The 24358-nt window shown below is 37.3% G+C and overlaps 2 protein-coding genes across 3 annotated transcripts; one reads left to right on the forward strand and one right to left on the reverse strand.

Annotated features, from left to right (window-relative positions):
* The first annotated feature begins 1080 nt into the window (after window positions 1–1080).
* On the forward strand, window positions 1081–5688 carry rex1bd (required for excision 1-B domain containing). The gene is made up of 5 exons (XM_059341473.1): window positions 1081–1234; window positions 2574–2656; window positions 2837–3041; window positions 5005–5093; window positions 5274–5688. The coding sequence occupies exons 1-5, from the start codon at window positions 1232–1234 to the stop codon at window positions 5344–5346; spliced, it is 453 nt and encodes a 150-aa protein (XP_059197456.1). The 5' UTR covers window positions 1081–1231; the 3' UTR covers window positions 5347–5688.
* A 1370-nt stretch (window positions 5689–7058) lies between these two features.
* On the reverse strand, window positions 7059–23456 carry crlf1b (cytokine receptor-like factor 1b). Of its 2 annotated transcripts, none has more exons than XM_059341512.1 (8): window positions 23237–23456; window positions 17378–17656; window positions 16209–16338; window positions 15814–15986; window positions 12930–13087; window positions 11548–11716; window positions 9107–9288; window positions 7059–8255 (listed from the first exon to the last, which is right to left on the reverse strand). In XM_059341512.1, the coding sequence occupies exons 1-8, from the start codon at window positions 23292–23294 to the stop codon at window positions 8232–8234; spliced, it is 1173 nt and encodes a 390-aa protein (XP_059197495.1). In that variant the 5' UTR covers window positions 23295–23456; the 3' UTR covers window positions 7059–8231. The 2 variants fall into 2 exon arrangements, with proteins under 2 accessions (XP_059197495.1, XP_059197496.1); XM_059341513.1 differs by having other exon boundaries at window positions 9103–9288.
* Between the last annotated feature and the right edge of the window lie 902 nt (window positions 23457–24358).

The raw sequence follows: 24358 nt of genomic DNA on the forward strand, positions 1-24358 counted from the left end.
TCTGCACAGTAGTAGCTTTGCGACCTCTTTCCTCCATATTGGAATAATGCTTTTTAATCGCATAAACACAGCAGACGCGGCTGAGATAAGCCCTCCACTGCATGGGCTGTTATTCTGTTTAATGGGGCTGCAAGATAAGAAGCAACAGGTAGTCTTTGCTCAATCCCAGGAGCAATTATTTTATCATTATTTAGATTAGATGTTGTGCTTATAAAATACCACTCTGTATATTATTGCTCATATATTTTAATATTACACCATCTGTAATGAAATACAAAGGACTGATTGTGTAGAAAAACACTTGATTGGTTAGTGGCAGTCAGCTGCAAGAGACATTTTGACCCCTTTCAAAATAAAACCATCACAGTCTTGCCAAAGCAAACTCACTGTAAGATACATAAGTAGCTGTCCCACTGCAAATATTGTCATGGAATTGTAAATCTTGGTTTAACTGAGCGAGGTTCTATTATTATTTCACTACTATTGTTATTTTCATTTTCTAGTTATGTATTTATCTTTATTTTTGTATTATTTAGATGTTTCTTAAATTTTATTAATGTAATGTTTACCCTGCTACTCCTGTTACTGTACTACTGCTGTATATGTTTAAAAAAAAAAACTGAGCAAGGTTCTGTTTTAAGCTCCTGTGTTATCAGTGTCAGATGTCTCGTATGTTCAGCAATGTTTTCATATTGTTTTGTGATGTTTTGATGTAAAGCAATGGACTGTTGCACTGTGACACTCAAGACAAACTTTAGTTTACTCTACAACTCCATTACAGCATGTTACAACTAGTTTTTATAGTCAGGTCCCAAAGAAACTATATTTCATTTAACCTTTATGACAAATAAATATTTTGTAATTTCGGGTTATTTTAAAATTTTACTGATAAGGAATTTGCCTTGCTGTTTGGTGCAAACAGTTACCTTATTAAGAAGAAATAAAATTATAGGAAAAGAAAAGTACTCAAAAAGTCAAAAACCTACATATAGAATAGGAAAAAAAAGCAATAAAATTGCTATTACAAATATGTTAAATATAACTGTTGTGTGTATTTTTATTTTATTTTGGAAATCAACGATATCCGCTGCGCAGCATCGTCATATCCGGGTGGCAGACAGGCTGCTGATTCACATGCTGAAGTGAAACATCCTCCTGTTTTTATAAATTATAAACATGTCACTGAGATAAACTGTGGAAACTCAGCGACAGTACTTTCCGGCAGGTTACCATGGTGAGTATCTAACATTTTATTATACTGTTCAATGTCTGAGAGGCTCAGAACTAATACTTCACATGTGCTAAGCTAACCAAAGCTAATGGTAACTTGGCGAGTGTAGCTGAAGTTGTTGCATAAATGTAACAAGCCTTAATTTATTTCCTCATGATGAACACTAATTCCAACCAGACACGTCTATTACAGTGTAACACTATTCAAAATTATATAAAGAAAATCTAGTATGTTCTTTAAAAATGTAGCCAATTTGCCAATATTTCCAACTGGAAAAAGTGCCGACTTATTATGTCTAGCCGTTTTTTATTATTATTTATTATTATTTTTACATATTACTCACTGTGGTCTTGTATTTCCCTGCAATATATTAGTCATGCACCTCTATGGAAACAGCACAGTCATAGCTAGAAGTAGGAACAACTAGAGCAATTATTGTGTGCAGGATGACACAGTTATAATGACATAAAGACCTACCTCTATATCTATATGTGTGTATATATATATATATATATATATATATATATATGCTCTTCTTCTTTTCTCTTCTCTAAGTCTAGTACCATCAGGTTGAATGCACTTATTGTAAGTCGCTTCGGACAAAAGCGTCAGCTAGATGACATGTAATGTAATGTAATGTAAAACATAAAAAAGAAAAAATGTTTGAATTTCTCTGATAAATATGTATCTTTTTTTAAAATGGAATTTATATTTATATATACAACACTTTTCGAAGTGCCCATGATCATGGGAAACAATAGTGTATTGACTTTTCGGCATTTTTACAACCTCTACTTGCAACTTATCCTGTCCTCTCCTCTCTGCTCTGTGTAAACAACCTGCGTTTTTTTTTTAAACAATCTGATTTTCAAGAATTTTTTGTCATGTGACCATTTCAGCATAATCAATCATGGCTTCACAGTGTTGCTGAGGAGCAGAATATAATGTTTCAAAAGACATTACAAATAAGTGATTTTGACAGAAATATCATTTTAAGCTTCATATTGGTTACTTTTTTTCAAACAGAAACTTTTGTAGCCTATGATCCATCCAAGAAAAGTTCAAATTTCTTGGGGCTCAGGGGGTTAAAGGCCAAAACATAATAAATTCATAATAGTGTGGATACAGAAATGCAAAGACTTAAGTACATAAATAACTTTATTTTAATAATAACTTTTCTTTGTAACTGGTTATGAAACAGTATCAACTTCATTCTTTTGTCTTTATATAACCTAAGCAAACAGCACAATCAGCAAGAGTATAGCCTGTTTCCATATACTAATTCTTAATAACTGCCTCATGTTATATTTTAATATTCTTTAATGTGATTTCCTTCCCGAAGGTCCCCACAGACTTTAAAGCCCTGATCCAGAGGTTTTATCACCTTCAGTCTGAGCGGGTGGAGACATATCGGCTCTTTGAAGAGTAAGTTTGGATCTAATGATGACCACATTGTTGTTAAGTTGCTGCATATACACAATAACATTGCTTCCTGTCTCCTGGGCTCACTGTCTGACTCAAAGCTCATAAACATAGAAATAGAAAAGTTGTACACCTCATTCATCTCTTCTTGTGTTTTTATTGATGTTGTTTACTGCCTTCCAGAGGACATGAGGCCTACTTGAGGACAGGTCCCCATTATGACTTTGACCACTACAGGCAGCTGGTCCATGAGATTACACAGGCCTTCTGCGGCATCTCTAAGGAAGTCCTGGAGATCAAGGGGAAGCTGCACCACGAGTTTGACAGGCCGGCTCTTTCTGAGCACATTGAAAAGCTGCAGAGCAAAGAGAAGCAGAAACTTGAACTGGTATGTCAACACTCGCTGTATGGTTAATTTTTTTATATTGAATCCAGAAAACTGCAATGTACAAGCCAAGGAAAATGTTTATAATGATGTGTACATACATGGTACCCACTATGACTTTAAACTTTTTTTTTCAAACACTTTTTGACCTACACATACAGGGTGAAGCAAGGTTATAATAGTTTTGGATTTTTCATTAGTTTTAGTTTTAATTTCGTTGTCAATTTTTGTTTTCAAATTCAGTTAGTTTTAATTCGTTTTTAGAGTGAGTTTGCTAGTTTTGATTAGTTTTATTTTTTGGAAAATGCTTAGTTTTAGTTTAGTTTTTATTAGTTTTAGTTTTTTGTAATGGGGTATTTTTTGGGTGCCAGATTCAATAAGGTCACAATAAATGTTTCCTTTATTTCCTTTGTCTGATCCATCTCAGCCCCAATAAATTTACTAAGTCATAAAACCAGATAGATTAAATAGATTTCATATCAACCAAAAAGGTTTATGTATGAAAATAGTTGTCAAAGACGAAAACTAAGGACATTTTCACTATAATTTTAGTTAGTTTTAGTTAGTTTTGTAACCATACAATACAGTTTCAGTTAGTTATCGTTTTTTAAAAAACTCCCGTTTTTATTTTTATTTCAGTTAACGAAAATGTTTTTTCAATTCTAGTTTTCGTTATTTCGTTAGTTTTCGTTAACTATAATAACCTTGGGGTGAAGTTGATATAAGCAGCAGACTTTACAGACTTTATAGATACCGACTAATGATGAATACATGCAAACATCTGAGTACAGATAAAGTGAAGAGACATGCAATCAGTTACAGATTGATATTTAAACAAGAAGCTGTAAAGTAGTGCTACATGATTTGGAAAAACTACTTGGGATTATTCTGACTGATACTGCACAAGTGATGTGATTCATAATAAATAGAAAATGAGCTGAAAAATGTATTAAAAATTACCATGGTGTGATTTTTGAGAGGATCTGTATCAAACAAAGATTTCCACTTCAAACATTTTGAATATTTTACTAGCCTTTTGCAATTTTGATAAAATTCCAATTGATTGTTCTGCCTCCTGAAAAGTGGAAATAATAACCTAAATTGGTTAATTGAAAAGGGTTTCATAAATAGGTGAGGAAAACGGTCAAATCCAACAGTTAGTTTAGAGAAAGAAGTATCTTTCTCAATTTGCATTTTTGATTTAATAACAACTTGAATGCAATTTTATTTGATATAAGTATTGAAGATCTATATGTATTTATTTTTTATCCTTTTTTTAAGTCTTTGTATTATTTAACTGTTATTCAATATCAGTATTGCTGTATAACTTATTTATTTCCTTTAATCTCTAAATGATAAGCATTCACTTAAGGTGCTTTCACTAATGATGTTTTGGACTCATAATACATAATTATGTAAAGCAAGCTGTCATTTTTTTGTTTATTGTTCGATGCAGTTCCACTGTTTCACCACAAGGAGGCAGAATTCTAATGCAAAACATTTCATAATCTCTCTCATGTAAAGTACATTTCACCCCATCCTGCCAGGATTCAGCAAGTCATATTATGCTTGCAGCTCAAGTCATAAATGTGTAAAGTACACACCAGTTATGGAGGAAAACTGTTATAACCTTTTTTTGTTCGGAAGAGAGACCTTGTGGGATTATTTAGGTGAGAGCTGCAGTGTCTGTGGTGCTCATCAGGTTTGAGACTGGTGTTAAAATGTAACACCTCGGTGCTTCCCACATTCCTGCACAGCCCACATCTCATCCATCTGGTGTTCAGAGGTGATGTGTAGCACTTTTGTATGAAGTTTTACGCTCCTTTTATAATATTAACTCGACTTCCTGTCTGCCAGTAATGTCATAAAGCACCTATTATCTCCGAGTTCATCCTCCTGTCTCCCTGCCGTCCTCTGCTGATGAATGGTTTGCATAAATCTTATCTGATGTGCCTTCTCTCAACAGACAGCCAGGCTGCAGCTGGCCAGGCAGCGGGCCCAGGATCACCCCGAGGACGAAGACTGTCAAGAACAGATTCAGGAGATCAAGCAAGAGTAAGAGCAGCTATTACCACTCGTCCGTTTACTGCGTCCGTTCCCTGCTGACCCAGCCACTCACTCACTATCAACCTGCTGTCGGCTGCAGAATTTCCCCGTTTCCTCCTGATTAAACAGGCGATCCTAAAAGAAATGATCACATATTTAAAAATGTTTATTTGCTAACGTGTTTTCCAGGATCATCAAGAACAAAGAGGCTCTGAGTGAGATCATGCAGGACTTTAAGTATGACTCTGAGGAGTGTGATTGACAGGTGGCTCCCAGGAGGCCTGCAGCCGCCCTCTCACATCACCAGACGGCCGAGCTGACGGATCCGCTCGGCTCTGCTGCAACTTCCATCTTGGACTCCTCCGCTGCACTTATCGATCCCCTTCTGGCTCCACCCTGCTAAATGCTGCTGCAGTCTTTACTAAACCCAGGGGACTTTTTCACATTCTGGATCTGTGTGTTTCTGTCTGTAGTCATGTGTTTGTGTTAATGCATGCCTCAGCAAAAAAGGAAATTGTGTAAATACTCTTACGGTTGAATGATTCCTGTATTCTCAATCTTTGTATACCCGAGAAATTGTTTTTAAATAAAAAGAAAATGGAGATGTTTGACTTTTTTATTATTATACAGAGGCACAACAGAATACAACCTAAACATTCTTTAAATATGAAGTTATAAAAAATATAAACAGGATAAAAATGTTGTGAAAGAAGTGACGTCTTCAGGACAGTATGTACATTTTACAGATAGGGAGGCCTAATTTCATTCGGCTTCTATTACTGAGACAACACAGTTTAGAAATATATGAATTTAATTATATGAATGGAATATGATACATTCAGATAGATAGCCACTTGATTATCTGTTTAAACAGCTTGTTAGTGATTTCACTCATTTAGTTTTGACTGAAGAGTGGAAGTTGCAAGTCACCTTTGAAGGCACCTGTCTGTCTTTCAAATTGGCTACGCCCTTAATGTATAACTTTTTGCTATAATATAAAATAGTTTTTAAAAGTGTTTTTTTTGCTGTAAAGTTGGGCTTTTTAATATAGGTATCTACACTGCAAAAAAGCCAACTTGTATTTCTTTGGCCTAAAAGTTATTTAAGTTGGTAAAACTTGGAAATATAAATTTCATTTAGGGCAATAATGTAAGTTAGCAAAACAAAGGAAGCCAGTTGTCTGCTCAAAAACAAGTTTGTGAGTTGTTGTTATTTATATCTTTAAGTTGGGGTTCACAACAAGGGACAATAGTTCTGATAACTCTTATTTCTTTGTTGTGAAATGCGGGAAAGCGGTGAAATTCATTAGCGAAAGCTAGCGGCTAACTGACGCTAGCGGCACTGCTTGTTACAGCTACAAGGGTAGCCATTAGCGTATCAATGCTAACTCAAAATTGTGGTCGCAACATTAGCTGACATTTCATAGCGGCGTTACAATCGTTCCAATTCAGCACATTGCAGAAGTTAGCAGAAGTAAGGATTAAAAGTTATTACAATGTAAAATTATAAGTTAGTACAACTTACAGTTGAGTTGACAAATCTGAATTCAGAGTTGAGCAAACTCAAAAACAAAACTTAAAATATTTAGTTTAATTGTCCAACTTAAAATTTTATCGAAGTTTGTTGCCTTGAAATTTTGAGTTCACCCAACTTTTTTTGCAGTGTATGGGGATTGACTCCATTTTGGAGCTGGCTTCAGGAGGAACTGCAGGTTTTGGCACTACAATGGCTTCACTTTTCAACCCTGGAGGCTGTCGCTTGGATTTAAAACTGTCTGTCAGACAGAAACAAAACAATTGAAGACCTTAACCTCCTGGCCCTAAGAATATTGTGACTGGCATTTTGGTACAAAAGTCAGGTATTTGTGTGTGAAAGGTGCAGGCACCTGTTCAATGGCAGGTGCTCAAGCTTCCTGTGCTCCCTGACATTTAACCATTTTTTATTATTTGGGAAAACCTGCCAGTGACCCTTATCAAGAAGAACATTTAACTTTTATTATTAATAATTTAGCTCAAAATAAATTGACCTGGCTGCTCTCAGTAAGTCACATGATGACCTGAGGCAGGTGAAAGGTCATCATGAGATGCTAACATTTTCGCTAACTTGCAGCTTTGATGCAGGATGCTGCAGACACACAGTTTTATATTTGTTTATTTTAAAGTCTCAGCGTTACGCAGCGTCATTATGCGACATAAACAGTGAGCAGGGACAGAGTCTGCAGAACTCTGTTGATCTGATCTGTGTGAGCTGAATGAGTCTGTGCTGTATAAAGAGTCATTAGCTGTAATAAGACCATGTTTTTGATATATGCAATGAAATGCGGACCTTTAAATCTGCTTTTTGTGTTAAATATGTTGAGTATTCAGTCGTTACTGATCTGAATGTCTCAGCTTTGTACTACTGTCTTTATTTTTGGATACTAAAGATAAATAAGTATAAGTTACGTGTCTATGAAATGTGCATCATATGAATCATAATGTGTTTTGTCAAACATTATTTTCACGTCATTGTGTATAATATATATATACACACATATATTACTACTACAAGACAGCAGAGCAGCCAACAGGATGTTCTAGTTTTGAGTGGAGGTTAAAAAAATGTATGCTTTATTATCAAAAATATCAACTTCATATCATAAAGGCCATAACAATCATAACAAGGTATAACTCACATATTCGGCTTTAAAATACCTGAAGAAATATTTCTTGACTTGGAAAAGTAGAGTTACTAAATAGCTGTTTTGTACATTTTCTTACACTCTTCTACGACTCTCTTAAGGAAACACTTTGGTGTCGTTTGACATCAAAGTATAAAATAAACCCTTGCTTAAGCTATTAAAAAGTCTAAACTGTTAACTTTTAAAAAGTGCAGTTGCTGAGGGCCTTGGCATTTGTGTTTGTGCAAACAGATCTAACGGACAGATTCGTCCAGCGGAAACGCTAGAAAAAGGCTGCATTGTCTCTTCAGTTATCTTCCACTCGGGCCCTTTAAACTCAAGTTAAGGCGGTATGACCAAATACTGCAGTATCCCTCAGGCGGGGCGTTGGGCCTCTCACACAGCTGGGACCCGCGGGGCCAGTTATCTGTCAGTGTTTCTCGATGCTGCTCTTGAATTAAACACCACAGTGGTGCTGAGCGGCGCTGCTATGAATTATCGTCTTGTAGAATCTGAAAAGACAAAAAGCAGATGGTTCATACTGAGATAAATCAACGGGAAAAACCATGTCATTTACAATCATCACAATAATTGCTGTCTGGCTGCCGCTTCTCTCTCATCCTTTCTTCTTCTTGCTTTGCATCATCTCTTTCTTCTTCTTCTCTGTGTAGCGCTCTCAGCCCCCCTGCTACCTTTCTCTCAAGGTAATCAATGGGAAGCTGTCACCGTTTGTGAACAAAGACATTATTCAGGCGACAGCGTGTGCCCCGTAAAGCACAAAAACCCGGAGACTGCTGAGCTAATTGAGTCAGGTAGAGTGAAGGTTTCTGTGAGTTCAAGGACTGAGCGGCAGAGGATGTGGCTGAAGGATCTGAACTCTAACAAAGTCACATAAACACACAGAAGATGTTGAGGCTCTGCGTGCCATTTGGCCCGAGTTATTTTTGTAAAAAGGAGCTTCTCACGCAAAGAGAAAACAAACAGAACACATTACTGTGGATCGTTAGTTACATTTACATGCTCATGTCTCTTTGTTGTGGTCATCAGCTGAAGATCAGAGGTCTGCATCGTTAAAATATGTAATAAAATCAGAGTGCATCAACTTAAACGCTCCCACTTCTGGGCCAGTAAAGTCAAAACCGCACATTTTACCTGATCACAAAGCACGGACTGAAACTTCACAGAGCCAGCCAGTTCAAGAGAAATCTTTGTGTTTGTAAAAATGCTGACCACAGAGGCAGGGTCAGAAATTCACTTCAGGATTTCAATGCAGCATTTGCTATTAGTGTGTATGTGTGTGTGTGTGTGTGTGTATGGAGCTCAGCAGAGATAATGAAAACAGAGAGAGATCCTGCTTACCTACCTGGTTGCGCGTTTTGTGCGATTTCTGCAGCCACACCCTCCACTGGTCGTACAGTTTGATTGACATGCCGCTGCAGCCAGACGCATGCTTGCGGACCCAGCCAAAGAACTGCTTGAGTTCCCGCCGCAGGGTGGAGTTCTGCTCACCGGGCTTCGGATCGCAGGAGCCGCTCTGCAGCCGCTCTGAGGAGAGGAGAGGAGAGGAGAGGAGAGGAGAGGAGAGGAGAGGAGAGGAGGAGAGGAGAGGAGAGAACAGCGTCAAGGTTATAGTTAGGACAAGTGTTAGTGAAAGGTGGTGTATAGATTATGCACCAGCTGCTTACTATCTCATGTGTCAGCAGAAATGTGTCAGACGTGGTTCTTCTTTTTTTTTGGCACTTTTCCAGTTATTTTAAATGTATGCAGTCAACATTTCCATGATGTAAACATAAAAAATAAAGTAAAAATAAACTCAAGAAACAATAGAACATGCACCTTTATTCTTTTAACAACAACATAACATTTGATTTATCCGTCTACTTGACTGTTATAGTTTTAAATGTTTTACTGTCCTGATACTGAGTAGGTGAACCTGCTGAAATAAAGAAAAGTGATGTGTTTTTAGCCAACATCAACGTCTGTCTGATGGTTGGTTCAGACTGAAATATCTTTACATTTCCCCATAGGCTAAATACTGATAACTTTGGTGATATCTGACTTCTAATCTCAATTTCCATTTGTCCGATACTTTGGTTTATGACCAAAAACCTGCAAAAAAGGACTACCAGTTGTTCTGACCTTTCAGACCGCTGGTTAAACCGAAAACAAGGTCCCGATAGTCGGAAAATACACATCTGAGTTGTTGATTTCCAGTGACTGTCGGACTAAATACTTTCTGGACTTCAGGACATTGGTTCAGTGGGGAATATTTTTGGACTACTGGTCATGTTTCAGGAAATTGTTTTGCCAAAACACTAAGCATATAAGCACTGTCGTTGTTAGCATATTAGCATTTAGCTCAAATCGTTACTTGTGCCAAAAGTACAAAAGTATTCTCATTATTGATAAGCCTTTAAAATGTCAGAAATAATAATGTCGATCACAAAGTTTTTAAAGTAAGATATAAATTACATGATTGGTCTCAAACCCGTAAGATAATGTTCTGGTGTAATATTAAAAATATATTTACAGAGGCACACCTCGCCCTTCTCTACAGCAGCTGTTCTCAACCTTGGGGTCGGGACTCCAATTGGGGTCGCGAGATGATTTTTTGGGGGTCGCCAAATCATTTTGGAAGTCAGCTCTGTCTCCACTGTGTTAAAGTGTTCATGTGTTAATGTGTTTTAGTCTTTTTGGTCATTTGATGTCTTTTTTTTAAATCATTTTGTGTTTTTTTTGGTAATTTTGTGTCTTTTTTTGATAATTTTCTGGTCAATTTGTCTTTTTTGGTAATTTTGTTTCCTTCTTTTGGTCATTTTGTGTCTTTTTTGGTCATTTTGTGTCTTTTTTTGGTCATTTTGTGTCTTTTTTTGGTAATTTTGTGTCTTTTTTTTGGTCATTTTGTGTCTTTTTTGGTCATTTTGTTTCCTTTTTTTGGTCATTTTGTTTCTTTTTTGGGTGATCTGAACTGTGCGTGTGAGATTCTGTTCAGTGAGCGGGGGTCACGGACAACATGGATGTTAAATTGGGGGTCTCGACTCAAAAAGGTTGAGAACTACTGCTCTACAGAGACTTCTGCTCAACGAACATTTATGATGATTCATGTTGCTTCATTTCACAAAACGAGTCGTAAACAGTTTCATCTCTGTGTGACTTATATACCATACTGCTATTTCTAGAGAAGACTACTGAAAGTCTGCTACAATCAATTCTTTATGGCAAACAACAGAGCCCGATAATGACTTCCTCCCTCTGGGGAGTAAATACCGCATGACCTATGTAACTCATTATGTGCTCCTCCTGCTCCCAAACCTGCTTCCACTCAAGCTTTATAGGCCCTGCGTGTGCCGCGGACAGACAACCCGCTTTTTAACTTGATCAATCTTTGAAGCCGACGACAAAAATCTATCAAAACGTCCCCCTGGCTCTTTGCAGTTGCTTCTAATCCTCTGCTGGGAGATCTCTATCGAGGTATCTGGCCTATTGATGTTTGCTCTCTCCTGGGTCACATGCGGTTTGGATCTGCTTGTTCAGGATGTTGAATCAAGGATAAGGACATTGTTTTTTCTGGCTTTAATTGGCAATGAAAGGTTGATTATTAAAAAAGGAACGAACGGTCAAGATTTGTGGGCTTCAGAGATGTTTGGGACGCAGTTAAAAGCAATTGAAGATATGAGTCAGACTATGAAAGGACAGACTTCAGTTACACTCTTAAACATTTGGTAGATTTTGTATTGAGAGTGCAGAAAACACATGCTCTGTTTTGTTCATTTAGTCTTAACATTTCCTCTGCTATGTGCTCACCACTGCTGGGTGTGGAGGCAGCGGCTGGGTGGCTCCAGTCACTCCAGATGCCGGGCTTCCTGGAACCATAGATGCCCACTGGATTACACCTCACCTGGACAAAATAAACGATGCCGGGTCGAAGGCCTGCCAGCCGACACGACGTCTGGTTACCGACATCATCCACCACCTGTGAGAGGGCACAAAAAAACAAGGAAATATTCGCCTAGTGCAGTAGTTCTCAACCTTTTTGAGTCGCGACCCCCAATTTAACATGCATGTTGTCCGCGACCCCCGCTCACTGAACAGAATCTCACACGCACAGTTCAGATCACCCAAAAAAGAAACAAAATGACCAAAAAAAGGAAACAAAATGACCAAAAAAAGTAAACAAAATGACCAAAAGACACAAATTGACCACAAAATGATCAAAAAAGACACAAAATGACCAAAAGAGACACAAAATGACCCAAAAAAGAAACAAAATGACCAAAAAAGTAAACAAAATGACCAAAAAAGAAACAAAATGACCAAAAAAAGTAAACAACATGACCAAAAAAGAAACAAAATGACCAAAAAAAGTAAACAAAATGATCAAAAAAGACACAAAATGACCAAAAGAGACACAAAATGACCAAAAAGACACAAATTGACAAAAAAAGACACAAAATAACCAAAAAAAGGAAACAAAATGACCAAAAAAGACACAAATTGACCACAAAATGATCAAAAAAAGACACAAAATGACCAAATAACACACAAAATGACAAAAAAAAAACCACACAAATTGACCAAAAAAAAGACAATAAATGACCAAAAAGACGAAAACACATGAACACTTTAACACAGTGGAGACAGAGCTGACTTCCAAAATGATATGGCGACCCCCAGAAATCATCTCGCGACCCCAATTGGGGTCCCGACCCCAAGGTTAAGAATAGCTGGGCGAGAGCACAATTTTTATGATTACTTTTTCTGACTGACACAATATCATATAGTATTTCCTGAATCCTCAAATTCAGTAGCGAATCCAGAATTCTAAGACTTGCTGTATACACGTACAGTACACAGCAGAGAACAAATAAAAAGAAGCTTTTACACTGAAAACATCAAAGACAAAGTCTGAAAAAATAATTTCCGAAAAGTTCAACTACTGCACTGTTGGATGAAAGCCAGTTTTCAAAATTTACCAGCGAAGAATCAAGCAGCAGTCAAGGTTTTTTACACAAGTGTTTTGTAATGAAAGCACACGCAGGAGACTGGAGATGCAGCAGGAGTCACTTTTATGTTCATCATTTAATGACTCAGTCAATGCTGCACCTCAAATATTTCCACAGCTGCCTCAGAGGTGTCATAGCTACAGAGAAATGTGTGCGTAGGCTGCAGGTTTGTGTGGACTATACCTTCCATTCTGTGCTCTCCTCCAGCCTGTAGCGGATCTGATATTTGGCCTGAAACAGGATGTCCTTGAGCTCGGGGGGGCTGGCCCAGCGGACCGTCAGCTGGTCCTCCAGGTCGCCGACACGACTCACCTGCACGTTGGCAGGAGGGTCAGTGGTCACTGCACCAACAAGGACAAGAGGTAAAAAAAAAAAAGTTTGTACACAGCAGATGTACAGCAATCAGGGCAAGGATTCAGGATACACAAGGTGTGACCTCTAGAGAGCTGAAACCTTCACTCAATATTAAACTGGAACAATAACAAGCAGCAGTCTTCATGCTGAGCCAGCAAAGTTCCATCTGTCTTATATACAAGTTTAATAAGTCTGTTTTTATTTAAAGTTTTTAAAAACAATTTAAATTAAAGATACTGGGGAAAAATCTTTGTTATTAATGACACAAATGGCCGTTACATGAATTGCAGTCAGCATCATGTTTCCTGTGCCAGTGAGTATCTTGGGCAACAGCAAAAACAGTGACTGAACTTTATACTATTTCATTATTTATTTCTTGATTATTTTATTTTCTATTCTCAACCTTGGGGTCGGGACCCCAGTTGGGGTCGCGAGATGATTTCTGGGGGTCACCAAATCATTTTGGAAGTCAGCTCTGTCTCCACTGTGTTAAAGTATTCATGTGTTTTAGTCTTTTTGGTCATTTTGTGTCTTTTTTGGTCAATTTGTGTCTTTTTTTTGTCATTTTGTGTCTTTTTTTTGTCAATTTGTGGTCAATTTGTGTCTTTTTTTGTGTTATTTTGTGTCTTTTTTGGTAATTCTGTGTCTTTTTGTTGGTCATTTTGTGTCTTTTTTGGTCAATTTTTGTCTTTTTTTTGTCAATTTGTGTCTTTTTTTAGTCAATTTGTGTCTTTTCTTTGTCAATTTGTGGTCAATTTGTGTCTTTTTTTGTTATTTTGTGTCTTTTTTGGTAATTTTGTGTCTTTTTGTTGGTAATTTTGTGTCTTTTTTGGTAATTTATGTCTTTTTTTGGTCATTTTGTGTCTTTCTTGGGGAGAGACCGATGCTGGAGGACTGGGCCGTTTGTGCGCCTGCTACTCATTAAAAAGAGTAACGAGTCTCCAAAAGTCTCCAGTAACACCAGAAAAAGTCAAAGTCAAAGCCAAAACACTCAGCCGCTTTCCAAAAAGTACTCAGAAAGTACTCAATGGAAACACGCCTGTTAGCTGGTGATGTAATTTTACAAACATTCATCTCAGATAGTATGTTGCCTGTAATAACATTACATCAGTCTGTACTTCCTGCAGAGAGCTTGTATAAAATGAAACATTGTACCTACTGCAATAAAACTTACAAACAAACCAAATACTTTGAAGGAGAGAAAGACGGAGGGAAAGATAAAGGGGACAGAGCCTCAAAGAAAGGAACTTATTAAAGCAGTTGTAAAAGTGTCTCCTGTTTGTAACCTCCTGCTTCCTTCACTGCTGGTGTGTGACGCCGTTTTTCAGCTTTATTTGTTCTGTTGCATTCAGCTCAAAGAAGAGAGAGAAAACAAGCCAGAACAAATATACTCCAAGCTCATTGTTTCTGTTATTCAGGCAGTGTAATGCATCATACATATGGCAGCAATCCTCCTTCTCCTCCATCCCACTCACAGCACCATTGTGTCTGTTCCTCAGTGTGCAGAGAGGATGAATGGAGGGAGAGGATGCCCAGTCACGGACAATAAACACCGCTTTTAAAATGTGGCAATCGCTAGAGGCCACAGCACTACACTGGAGAAATGGGTAGATATACCTGCCACTGCTCGTACATCATAACCTAAATGTCTCGCTGAGAAACCTATGAAGCCTTTACCGGAGAGGCTTTGGATGTGCGGTTAACTTTAACAACGAAAACAGTTTATCTTTGAGAGTCGCAGCCTGAACCCATAATGCCGTAACAGAGGCATTTGGAGGAAGCGAACCATAAAAATACAATCCCCCTCTCTCCCCTAGAGAAGTGTGTTGGCCATATGCAGGAGATCTGCAGACAAACAAACGGAACGGAGGAAAGGAAAAGACAGGACGGGAGAAGAAATTACAGTATAGGAAGGAAGCAGGAAGGGAAGCAAAGGAAAAGACAGGGAGGAAAGAAACGGGTTGGAAAAGAAATGAATGATGAGGAAAGAAAAAGTAAGGAAAGTAGATAATGGACAGAACATGAAAGGAAATTGGAGGAAATGAGAGCAGTAAATGTAGGAAAGAAGAAACAGAGAAGAAAGAAAAGGAGTAGATGGGAAAAGACAAGAAAATAAATATAAAAATAAAATAAAAGGAAAGGAAAATACAGGAAGGAAAGAAATGGGTTGGAAAATAAATTAAATGAAGAGCAAAGGATAGAAAAAGTAAGGAAAGTAGATAACGGACAGAACAAGAAAGGAAATTGGAGGAAATGAGAGCAGGAAAAGGAAGGAAAGAAGAAACAGAGAAGAAAGAAAAGGAGTAGATGGGAAAAGAAATATAAAAATAAAATGAAACAAAAGGACAGAAAAGGAAAGGAAAAGACAGGAAGGAAAGAAACGGGTTGGAAAAGAAATTAAATGAAGAGCAAAGGATAGAAAAAGTAAGGAAAGTAGATAACGGAAAGAACAAGAAAGGAAATTGGAGGAAATGAGAGCAGGAAAATGAAGGAAAGAAGAAACAGAGAAGAAAGAAATGGGAAAAGACAGGAAAAGAAATATAAAAATAAAATAAAAAGGACAGAAAAGGAAAGGAAAACACAGGAAAAAGGGAGCAAAAGTAAACGGAAAGAAGGGACAGGACTGGAAAGGCAAGCAAAATCATAAGAAAAGAAAAGGACAAGAAAGAAAAGGAGAGGAACACAAAGAAATGAAAGAGCTTTGGTTACCCACCTACATCGAGGATGTCCAGGGCGGTGATGTCAGAGGTGGCAGAGCCCAGCTGATTGGCTGCCTCCACCCAGATCTCGTACGGGGTGAAGAGGGCGAGGTTGCGGGGGATGTAGCAGAAGTAGCGCTGCTTCCCCGTGCCGTAGTTTTCACACTCCTTCTCTCTCCCGTACCACCTGGCCAGAAGCAAACACAATGACCAGAATAAACTGTGACGTTTGTTTGTGAAGAGGCACGCTGACTCATGGTAGCGGTCCGTCCAGCAGCAGAGCACACGCTGCTGCAGCCTCTGGCCCAGTGTGTGTGTGTTGCAGATGGATACTACACTGCACTAGTCTACCTGAGTGTTGTGGGGCGAGGTGATCACCTGTGAGCTGCAGCAGGTCTGAGGCGCTCACCTCAATTTGTACTTGAGGGTGTATTTGGTTCGGATGTGGGTCTCACCCCGCCCCCCCGGGCTCCACTCGCAGCTCAAGTCCTTTGTGTTGCGGGACCAACACGTTATGTTGACCGGCTTTTCTGGAGGCCCTGGAGGGAGAAAAAAAAAGAGTGAAAAATAAAATGTTAAAAGAGACAAAATGCAAACAAACATTTTTTCAGATGTTGAAATCAAGTAAAAAAAAAATACAATGGATAGATAGATAGATAGATAGATAGATAGATAGATAGATAGATAGATAGATAGATAGATAGATAGATAGATAGATAGATAGATAGATAGATAGATAGATAGATAGATAGATAGATAGATAGATAGATAGATAGACAGGCTTTATGTCAGGGGCGTCAAACTCTGGCCCGCGGGCCAAATTTGGCCCGCAGTGTAATTTTATTTGGCCCGCAAGGCAATACCAAATTATTATATTATTATTGTACTATAAAAGCTGACCCGCCGGTATTATACGACGCATTTACAGCTAATACTACAAATCCCACAATGCCCTGCTGTTGTTTTGGCGCGTCAATCAGGACAGGACCCAGAAACGCTCCTCTGTGACAGTCGTCATAGCAACCTCAAGCTAGAGCTGTCTCCCAGCTACCCCTTCCCAAAAATGGCGAAAAGAAAGGCAGAATTTATTAACCTGTTGAAAAAGTTTATTTTGATATTTAAATCAGAGGGATGCAAATAGAAAAGAGGCATACGATTTTTATTTAATTTTTATTTAATAAATTAATGACATTAGTAAAGACATTAGTTATATATTGTATGTTTACAAGCGTTGCTGGTTCCATATTTAATGTTAAAGCAAAACATGTTTGGTATATATTAAAAGGTTTATTGGTTCAATGTTGGCCCGCGATTTTATTCAAGTTTTAAATTTTGGCCCATTGTGTATTTGAGTTTGACACCCCTGCTTTATGTCATTACAGTATGCAAATTTGACTCCCGTTATGAAAACCAACATGCTCGTTTGTGGTGAACAAATTTACAAGACTGAGCTCACTACTTACGTTTTTAAAAACGTCATTCATTTTCATTTTATCATATACACATCACCTAAAAGCTGTGTACCAGCTGGCTGACACGTTTCTGTAAGACTCTGCAGACAGAAAAGGCTTCACTTACTGCCCACATAGAGACAGGAACCAGCCAGGACGTGTCCATCTGCTGCGTGACACACCAGGTTGTCTCCAGACTGCTGCTGGGAGCCGTTGAGGTTGTGAAGGGTGACGCTCAGGGTGTCGAGGCTCAGCACGCTGTAGGTGCTGCTGGACAGACTCATCCCGTTCAGAGTCCAGTACAACGTGCTGGCCTGGAGGCCCAGATCAGGGCTCAGCGTGCAGGTGGCCGTCAGACTGGAGCCGATACGCAGGACTGGATCCTGAGGGGAGATCACTGCTACGTCTGGGAGGTGGAAACACACATAATACAGGATTAAAAACACCTTAGTTCACTTCTTATACTGCTTTACTTTTCTTTATGTCATGCTTTAACCCACTGACGTCTAAAACTTCCTGTAAAACCTCTGGGCGATTTTAAAATAAGCCCCTAAAACCTGAAGTTTTTCTGGAAATTCAACAGAAGTGTCAACGCTTCTACTAAATAATAGATTTTCAGCCTCTGTAGCAGGTAGAAATGAAATTCAAAAAGTATTTGAGAGCTTATACAAATACTACAAAACGACGTATCCGCTTTCCAGGCTTCAATGGGTTAATTCAATTCTATTAGTAAAATATAGTTCCCAGATCCCAAGGTGACGACTTATGAGTAGTAGTCTAGACGGAACTGTCCAAAAAGTAAAGCCTACTTTAGTTATTTCAAGGGTGCTGAATCCAAAAAAATGGTTCCCAATATATATATATATATATATATATATATATATATATATATATATATATATATATATATATATATATATATATATATATATATATATATATATATATATATATATAGAAATGAAATTCAAAAAGTATTTGAGAGCTTATACAAATATAATATATATATATATATATATATAATATATATATATATATATACACACATATATACATATATCCTCATCTTGATTGCCTGCTTACAAAAAAACTAAGGGGAAATGGTCCAATGACTGTGTAAGATGGGCAATTTGGTGGCCATATGATGTACAAATTAGAAGGTAAAAAACTCAAAATTTCGCTTGAGAACCATTTTTTTTGACTCAGCACCCTTGAGATATGTAAGGTAGGCCGGTTCCTGACTTGTACCCATAAATGCTCCTCACTTCTTATAGAAGGTATTTTTTCTGAAATCCGTCTAGACTATAGATCTTATTATTTACAATTGATTCAAATCTTTTCTTCTCTTTTTTATCTTCTTCTGTCTTTATTAGTCTTTTTATCCTAAAATATGTAAAGCATCTTTGAGAACTCTGAAAACTGAAAACTTTACAAGTATCATACTTATTAGTCATTTTAAAAAAATAAAAAGAGGAAAAGAGGAAGGGAAAGTTTGTGCAGCTTTTCTTATGTTTCATGTTTAATGACAGCAGATTTGGCATCCTATTAAACCCAAATTTCAAGCAAAATTCAAGCCCTTTTCAAACCTTGAAAATACCTCATTAAAATGTTAGTGTTTTCAAGGATTTCCAGCAGCCGTAGCAAACCTGATTTAAGGTTTTTAGCACCTCTCAAAATTTAATTTCCCTTGATTTGAAACTCCGTAATTGCATGCATTAGGTCCTTGGCAGCTGTTAGTCTGTGCAGTTTGATGTGTTGAACACACACTGTGTCCAAGTCTCTTGCCAACTGTAAGAAAACTTTGTGTTTGTGTGAGGAGGAGGAGGAGGAGGAGGAGGAGGAGGAGGAGGAGTGCAGCAGCAGTAGCAGCAGCACTGCGCCACAGCAGAGCCGGAGCTCAGCACATATTTATGACCCAGTAATGAAGTGGATTTATGGAGCCCCAGTAGTTTCAGTCAGAAAGGTCACCCTGGTCTGTCGGTAAAATCCTTGAATGCTTTTCCATACCACGACCCCTCTCCCACTTAAAGTTTGTCTCTATGATTGATGCCCATGAGAAACCCTCTGCTCTGTCTGAATGTTACCGCTGGGCTCCTTCTTTTCACAGATATGAGGGTTAAAGTGACGAGTTTTAATAGCTGGTGTCCAGGTGGGCGGTGGACAAGCGTTCCAACATATGTGCCACTGAGCTGTTTGCAGCCTCCATGGATTCAGCAGCATCTAATACAGGGATGGGCAACTGGAGGCCCGGGGGCCACATACGGCCCGCACCCTCACTTGAAGTGGCCCTCAGTACAACTACATGCATTTGAGCTAGGGGTGTGCCATATCGTATCGTTCACAATAATATCAGTATATTTTTTTATGGTTCAAAAACATGCATATCATGATATTGGCGATGTTCTTACTTCTTGATGTAGTGGTTAAAGTTGTTTTAATAACAAAAAGCTACTTACTGCCTGTCACTAAACACGTGCAGCTTTCAAAATAAGAGCAAAGTGTGTTAAGAGAATCCACCACAGAATTTCCAAGAAGACTGTCAAAATAAGATGCCTTAAATGAAACATACAAGAACCTTTATTCTCCTTTACAAAATTTAATTAAAATATGCCCCCGGAACCCGTAAATGGCAACTGTTCTAACTACATGTTAGATTTTTAATTATTTACAGACTAAAAAAAAATTCATATTTTCATCTTTTTAAGTATTTCCTAATATCGTCAAGAATATCGTTATCGCAAAAATAGCCTGCAATATCGTGATAATCTTTTAGGGCCATATCGCCCACCCCTAATTTGAGCATTAAAATCTTAAAAGTGCAGTGCAAAAATGCACAAAATTACTTCTTGCAATTAATGTTGGTCTGCTGTTCTTGCACTGAAAAAAAAAAAATCACAGTGAGTGGTTATTTTTTATTTGCTTCAAACCTTTTGTATTCCTATTTATACTGTTATAAATGCATTAGAGCATGAAATATGTTAAGTTACTGCACTGTAAACGTATTTAAAATTGCAGTTTCATCATATCTGGTGAAGTGCACGATCCTATATGTCAGTAGTTCTCAACCTTTTTGAGTCGCGACCCCCAATTTAACATGCACGTTGTCCGCGACCCCCGTTCACTGAACAGAATCTCACACGCACAGTTCAGATCACCAAAAAAAGGAAACAAAAAGGACCAAAAAAGACACAAATTGACTACAAAATGATCAAAAAAGACACAAAATGACCAAAAAAGACACAAAATTACTACAAAATGATAAAAAAAGACACAAAATGACCAAAAAAGACACAAAATTACTACAAAATGACACAAAATGACCAAAAATGACACAAAATGACCAAAAAAGACACAAAATGACTACAAAATGATCAAAAAAGACACAAAATGACCAAAAATGACACAAAATGACCAAAAAAAGACACAAATTGACCACAAAATGATCAAAAAAGACACAAAATGACCAAAAATGACACAAAATGATCAAAAAAGACACAAAATGACTACAAAATGATCAAAAAAAGACACAAAATGACCAAAAATGACACAAAATGACCAAAAAAAGACACAAATTGACCACAAAATGATCAAAAAAGACACAAAATGACCAAAAATGACACAAAATGATCAAAAAATATATATGTGGCCCTGTGGTAGCGATGATGAAAAATGGTGGCCCCCTGCAGCATTTAAGTTGCCCATCCCTGGTATAATATGAGGATGCATACAGAAAACTGTGTCTACATGTGGGCAGAGTGAGCATTGAGCACATGAATACACGCTTTTAACGGCACATACAGAAGATGCTTGCAGATAATTTTCTCTGTCTTTTGATTATAAATCTCTGCATGATAATAACTTTATCAGGATTAATGTTATCTTTCCTCTGTTTCCTTTATGCAACAGCACTGATGAACACCGTTTATTTCAATTAGTCTCATCAGCTCCATCACCACCATGTCTAATAGGTCTTGCTCTCAGTCTAATCCACCATTAGCTGCACAATCACATCAAATCATCACTCTCATATTCATGTGGTGTCACTGCATCTGCTCCATTTTTGTAGAAAATGCTATGATTGGGTCGTAATTTGTAATTTTTGCTAATGTTACCGTGCATTCTCTATAATGAAAAAGTTTCCTCGATAAATTAGCATCAGGACTGGGTGATTTGACGACCAGGAGACAATAAATAATTGCAACTTGTAAAAGATTTTGCCATAAAGTTAATACTATTGTAGCTATCCATGTTAATATTTTTGCATGCATACATTCCTAGTGAACAATATTAGATTTTAGATTTGAGGTTGAGCCCAAAATTATCAGCTGATAATAGTTTGTTGCAGGCGTATCAGTATCTGTGTATATGTCATCTGATAAATAACGTGAACAAGCATGGTACAGAAATATCAAAGATAAGACTCTATGATTGTTGTCATATTTAGAAAGGATCGCCATAAAATACATTTATCCACCAGAAAGAACTGACAAGTTTTTTTTTAAAAACTGTAAAATGTCACAATCAGTACTACTGGTCACATTAAAAAAGTAAGAAATTGAGGAATATTAATCTGAAATCTTTACCTAAAAAAAATAAGTATTGGCTGATATTTAGACATTTTTGTCATATATCAATAGTGATATTGGCCTGAAAAATACATTACTGTTTTTTGCTTGATGTTGTCTTAAATGTAAATAAATGTACCATATATGCAATATATTTATCCAAAACTGTACATTATTTTTATGGTTGAACTGATAAACTTTTGTTTATCTAATTTGACATTTGATGAATTCTGTTTTTGTTTACATTTTACACCGCGTCCCAACTTTTGGGGGTTGAATTTTTACATGTTGGAAATAATTGCCCAAGTCAAAGCAAATTAAGGATGTTTCTTGATTTGACAGGTATTTAATACATAACATTTCTTAAAAGCATACATTTACGTTTGAATATTTTATTTATAAATTCTTTAACTATATTGAGCTTCAAAAACCCCTTTCCTAGCCGATATAAAATCATATTCTTTAACAATGTAAAATAACAGATACTGTAATAGAGGATTTTATCGCTTCTTCCTAATAACCATAGGAACTAGTGGGAAAAAAAACACATTCTGCTGTTACCTGTTATAATTATTATAATAGGTGTGGTGGTAATAACACCTGGGCAGGTGAAACGTGTGAAAACAGTCCCCTGTTGTCCTGATTTGAATAAAGTTGATTCAAAACTAGTTGTGTTGGTTTTCCTCATGTTTCCTCTATATCAAATAGGTTTTCCTAAGAAATGTGTTGCATTATTGTGGATAAATTATTATATTTATAGACCAAGTACAACTCAATGGATAAGACAGATGTTAGCAAGCCTTCCTTTAGAGAGAATAACTGACATATTAAAGGCTAAACGGCATGTATTTGAGGACATATGGAGCCTTTCATTAACTACATTAAAGACTTAGATTTAACAGATGAAGAAGTGGATAACTAGTCTTTGTGGACAATACAGATTCCGGTCTTGTCAGATTCATATTGCTTTTCTATATATGTGTTTTAATTCACACCAATTACAAACGATACTCAATTGTATATAGATTACCATTTTCTTTAACAGGAGGAGCATACCTGTTCCAAGTGTTATGTTTTGTTTGTTTTTATTTTTCTGTCTATGTAAATGCAGCTATTTGAAAATATGGAAGTTGAATGACGATACATGAATGTAAAAGCTGTATGTCAAAGTGTTATAAACTGAAAATAAAATAAAAATATTGTGGGAAAAAAAAAGGTTTTCCTCCTGTGGGAATGACTGACTGACTGACTGAACTTGAGCAAAAACTCTGCAGCTTGACACACATCCGGCTCCCTGCAGCAGCAGCAGCACCCTGAGGTGCAGCACCCACAGAAGCGCTAATATGTATATCATATGCATATATGTATATATGCTAATATGTGTAGCAGTTGGTATCTGTGTGCTAAAGTTTGTTACTTACGTGTCGAGGACAGCAGCACATGTGGAACAAGGAGGAGGAGAAACACGAAGGAGAACATAGTCAGTAAGCTGCTTTTCTTCCCTCTCGGTCCTTGGAGCGTTTCCGGGACGTGAGGAGCAGACGGCCGAGGAGAAGTTAGGAGGAGGACTCAGCGCCTCCTCACAGACTAATGTCGTGTCTTCAGCTGAGGTCTGCAGACTGACTGACTGACTGACAGACTGACTGAGGACAGCCTGCTGCTGCTGGAGGAAACACGAGGTTTGCTTCTTTTATCTCCACAGTGACTCTAGTAGCTGCTTCATTGTTGCTCCTCCCTTCTGTTTCCCTCAGTCACTAGTCATTAGTGTGTCCCCTCCCTGACACACGCGCGCACGCACGTACATACGCGCGCGCGCTCTTCTCGTTTAATCATAGTTATAGCCTATATATCGTCACCCTGTTAAAATAATTCAATAAGTTTATCGACTTAATCATTCTTTCAAGTTTTGCAGGAAACACAAAAAACTGCACCAAAAGTGTAACATATGACATTTATTGATAATTTCACTCAAAAAGGGTGTAACATGGCTATTGGCCATATATATATATATAATTTATTTATGTTTTTGTTTGTTTGTTTTTTAGTTAAATTATCAATAAATGTCATATGTTACACTTTTGGTGAAGTTTTTTGTGAAAGAAAAAGTGTAACATATGACATTTATTGATAATTTCACTCAAAAAGAATGTAACAAAGGATGGCTATTGGCATATATATATATATATATGCCAATAGTGTGTGTGTGTGTGTGTGTGTGTGTGTGTGTGTATATATACGTATATATATATATATACGTATATATACACACACACACACACTATTGACACACTTTGTGTATATATACGTATATATATATATATATACGTATATATACACACACACACACACACACACACACACACACACACACACACACATATATATACACACACACACACATATATATATATATATATATATATATACTGCAGTGAAGGCTGCAGGTTGTGTGTGTGTGTGTGTGTGTGTGTGTGTGTGTGTGTGTGTGTGTGTGTGTGTGTGATTTGGGGGGAGCAGCGTGTGCGTATATATATATATATATA

This window comes from Centropristis striata, chromosome 9 (genome assembly GCF_030273125.1).
Source record: "Centropristis striata isolate RG_2023a ecotype Rhode Island chromosome 9, C.striata_1.0, whole genome shotgun sequence".
NCBI classification, from domain to species: Eukaryota; Metazoa; Chordata; class Actinopteri; order Perciformes; family Serranidae; genus Centropristis; species Centropristis striata.

What these genes read in the sequence shown, in the direction of transcription:
- rex1bd (XM_059341473.1), top strand. An exon ending in ACATATCGGCTCTTTGAAGA is followed by an intron (nt 2,657 to 2,836) that starts GTAAGTTTGGAT and finishes ACTGCCTTCCAG; the next exon opens with AGGACATGAGGCCTACTTGA. An exon ending in AGAAGCAGAAACTTGAACTG is followed by an intron (nt 3,042 to 5,004) that starts GTATGTCAACAC and finishes TTCTCTCAACAG; the next exon opens with ACAGCCAGGCTGCAGCTGGC.
- crlf1b (XM_059341512.1), bottom strand. Translation starts at nt 23,294, where the DNA reads ATGTTCTCCTTCGTGTTTCTCCTCCTCCTTGTTCCACATGTGCTGCTG. An exon ending in TTCCTGTCTCTATGTGGGCA is followed by an intron (nt 16,339 to 17,377) that starts GTAAGTGAAGCC and finishes TTCTCCCTCCAG; the next exon opens with GGCCTCCAGAAAAGCCGGTC. An exon ending in TGCCTCCACACCCAGCAGTG is followed by an intron (nt 9,289 to 11,547) that starts GTGAGCACATAG and finishes TCCTCTCCTCAG; the next exon opens with AGCGGCTGCAGAGCGGCTCC.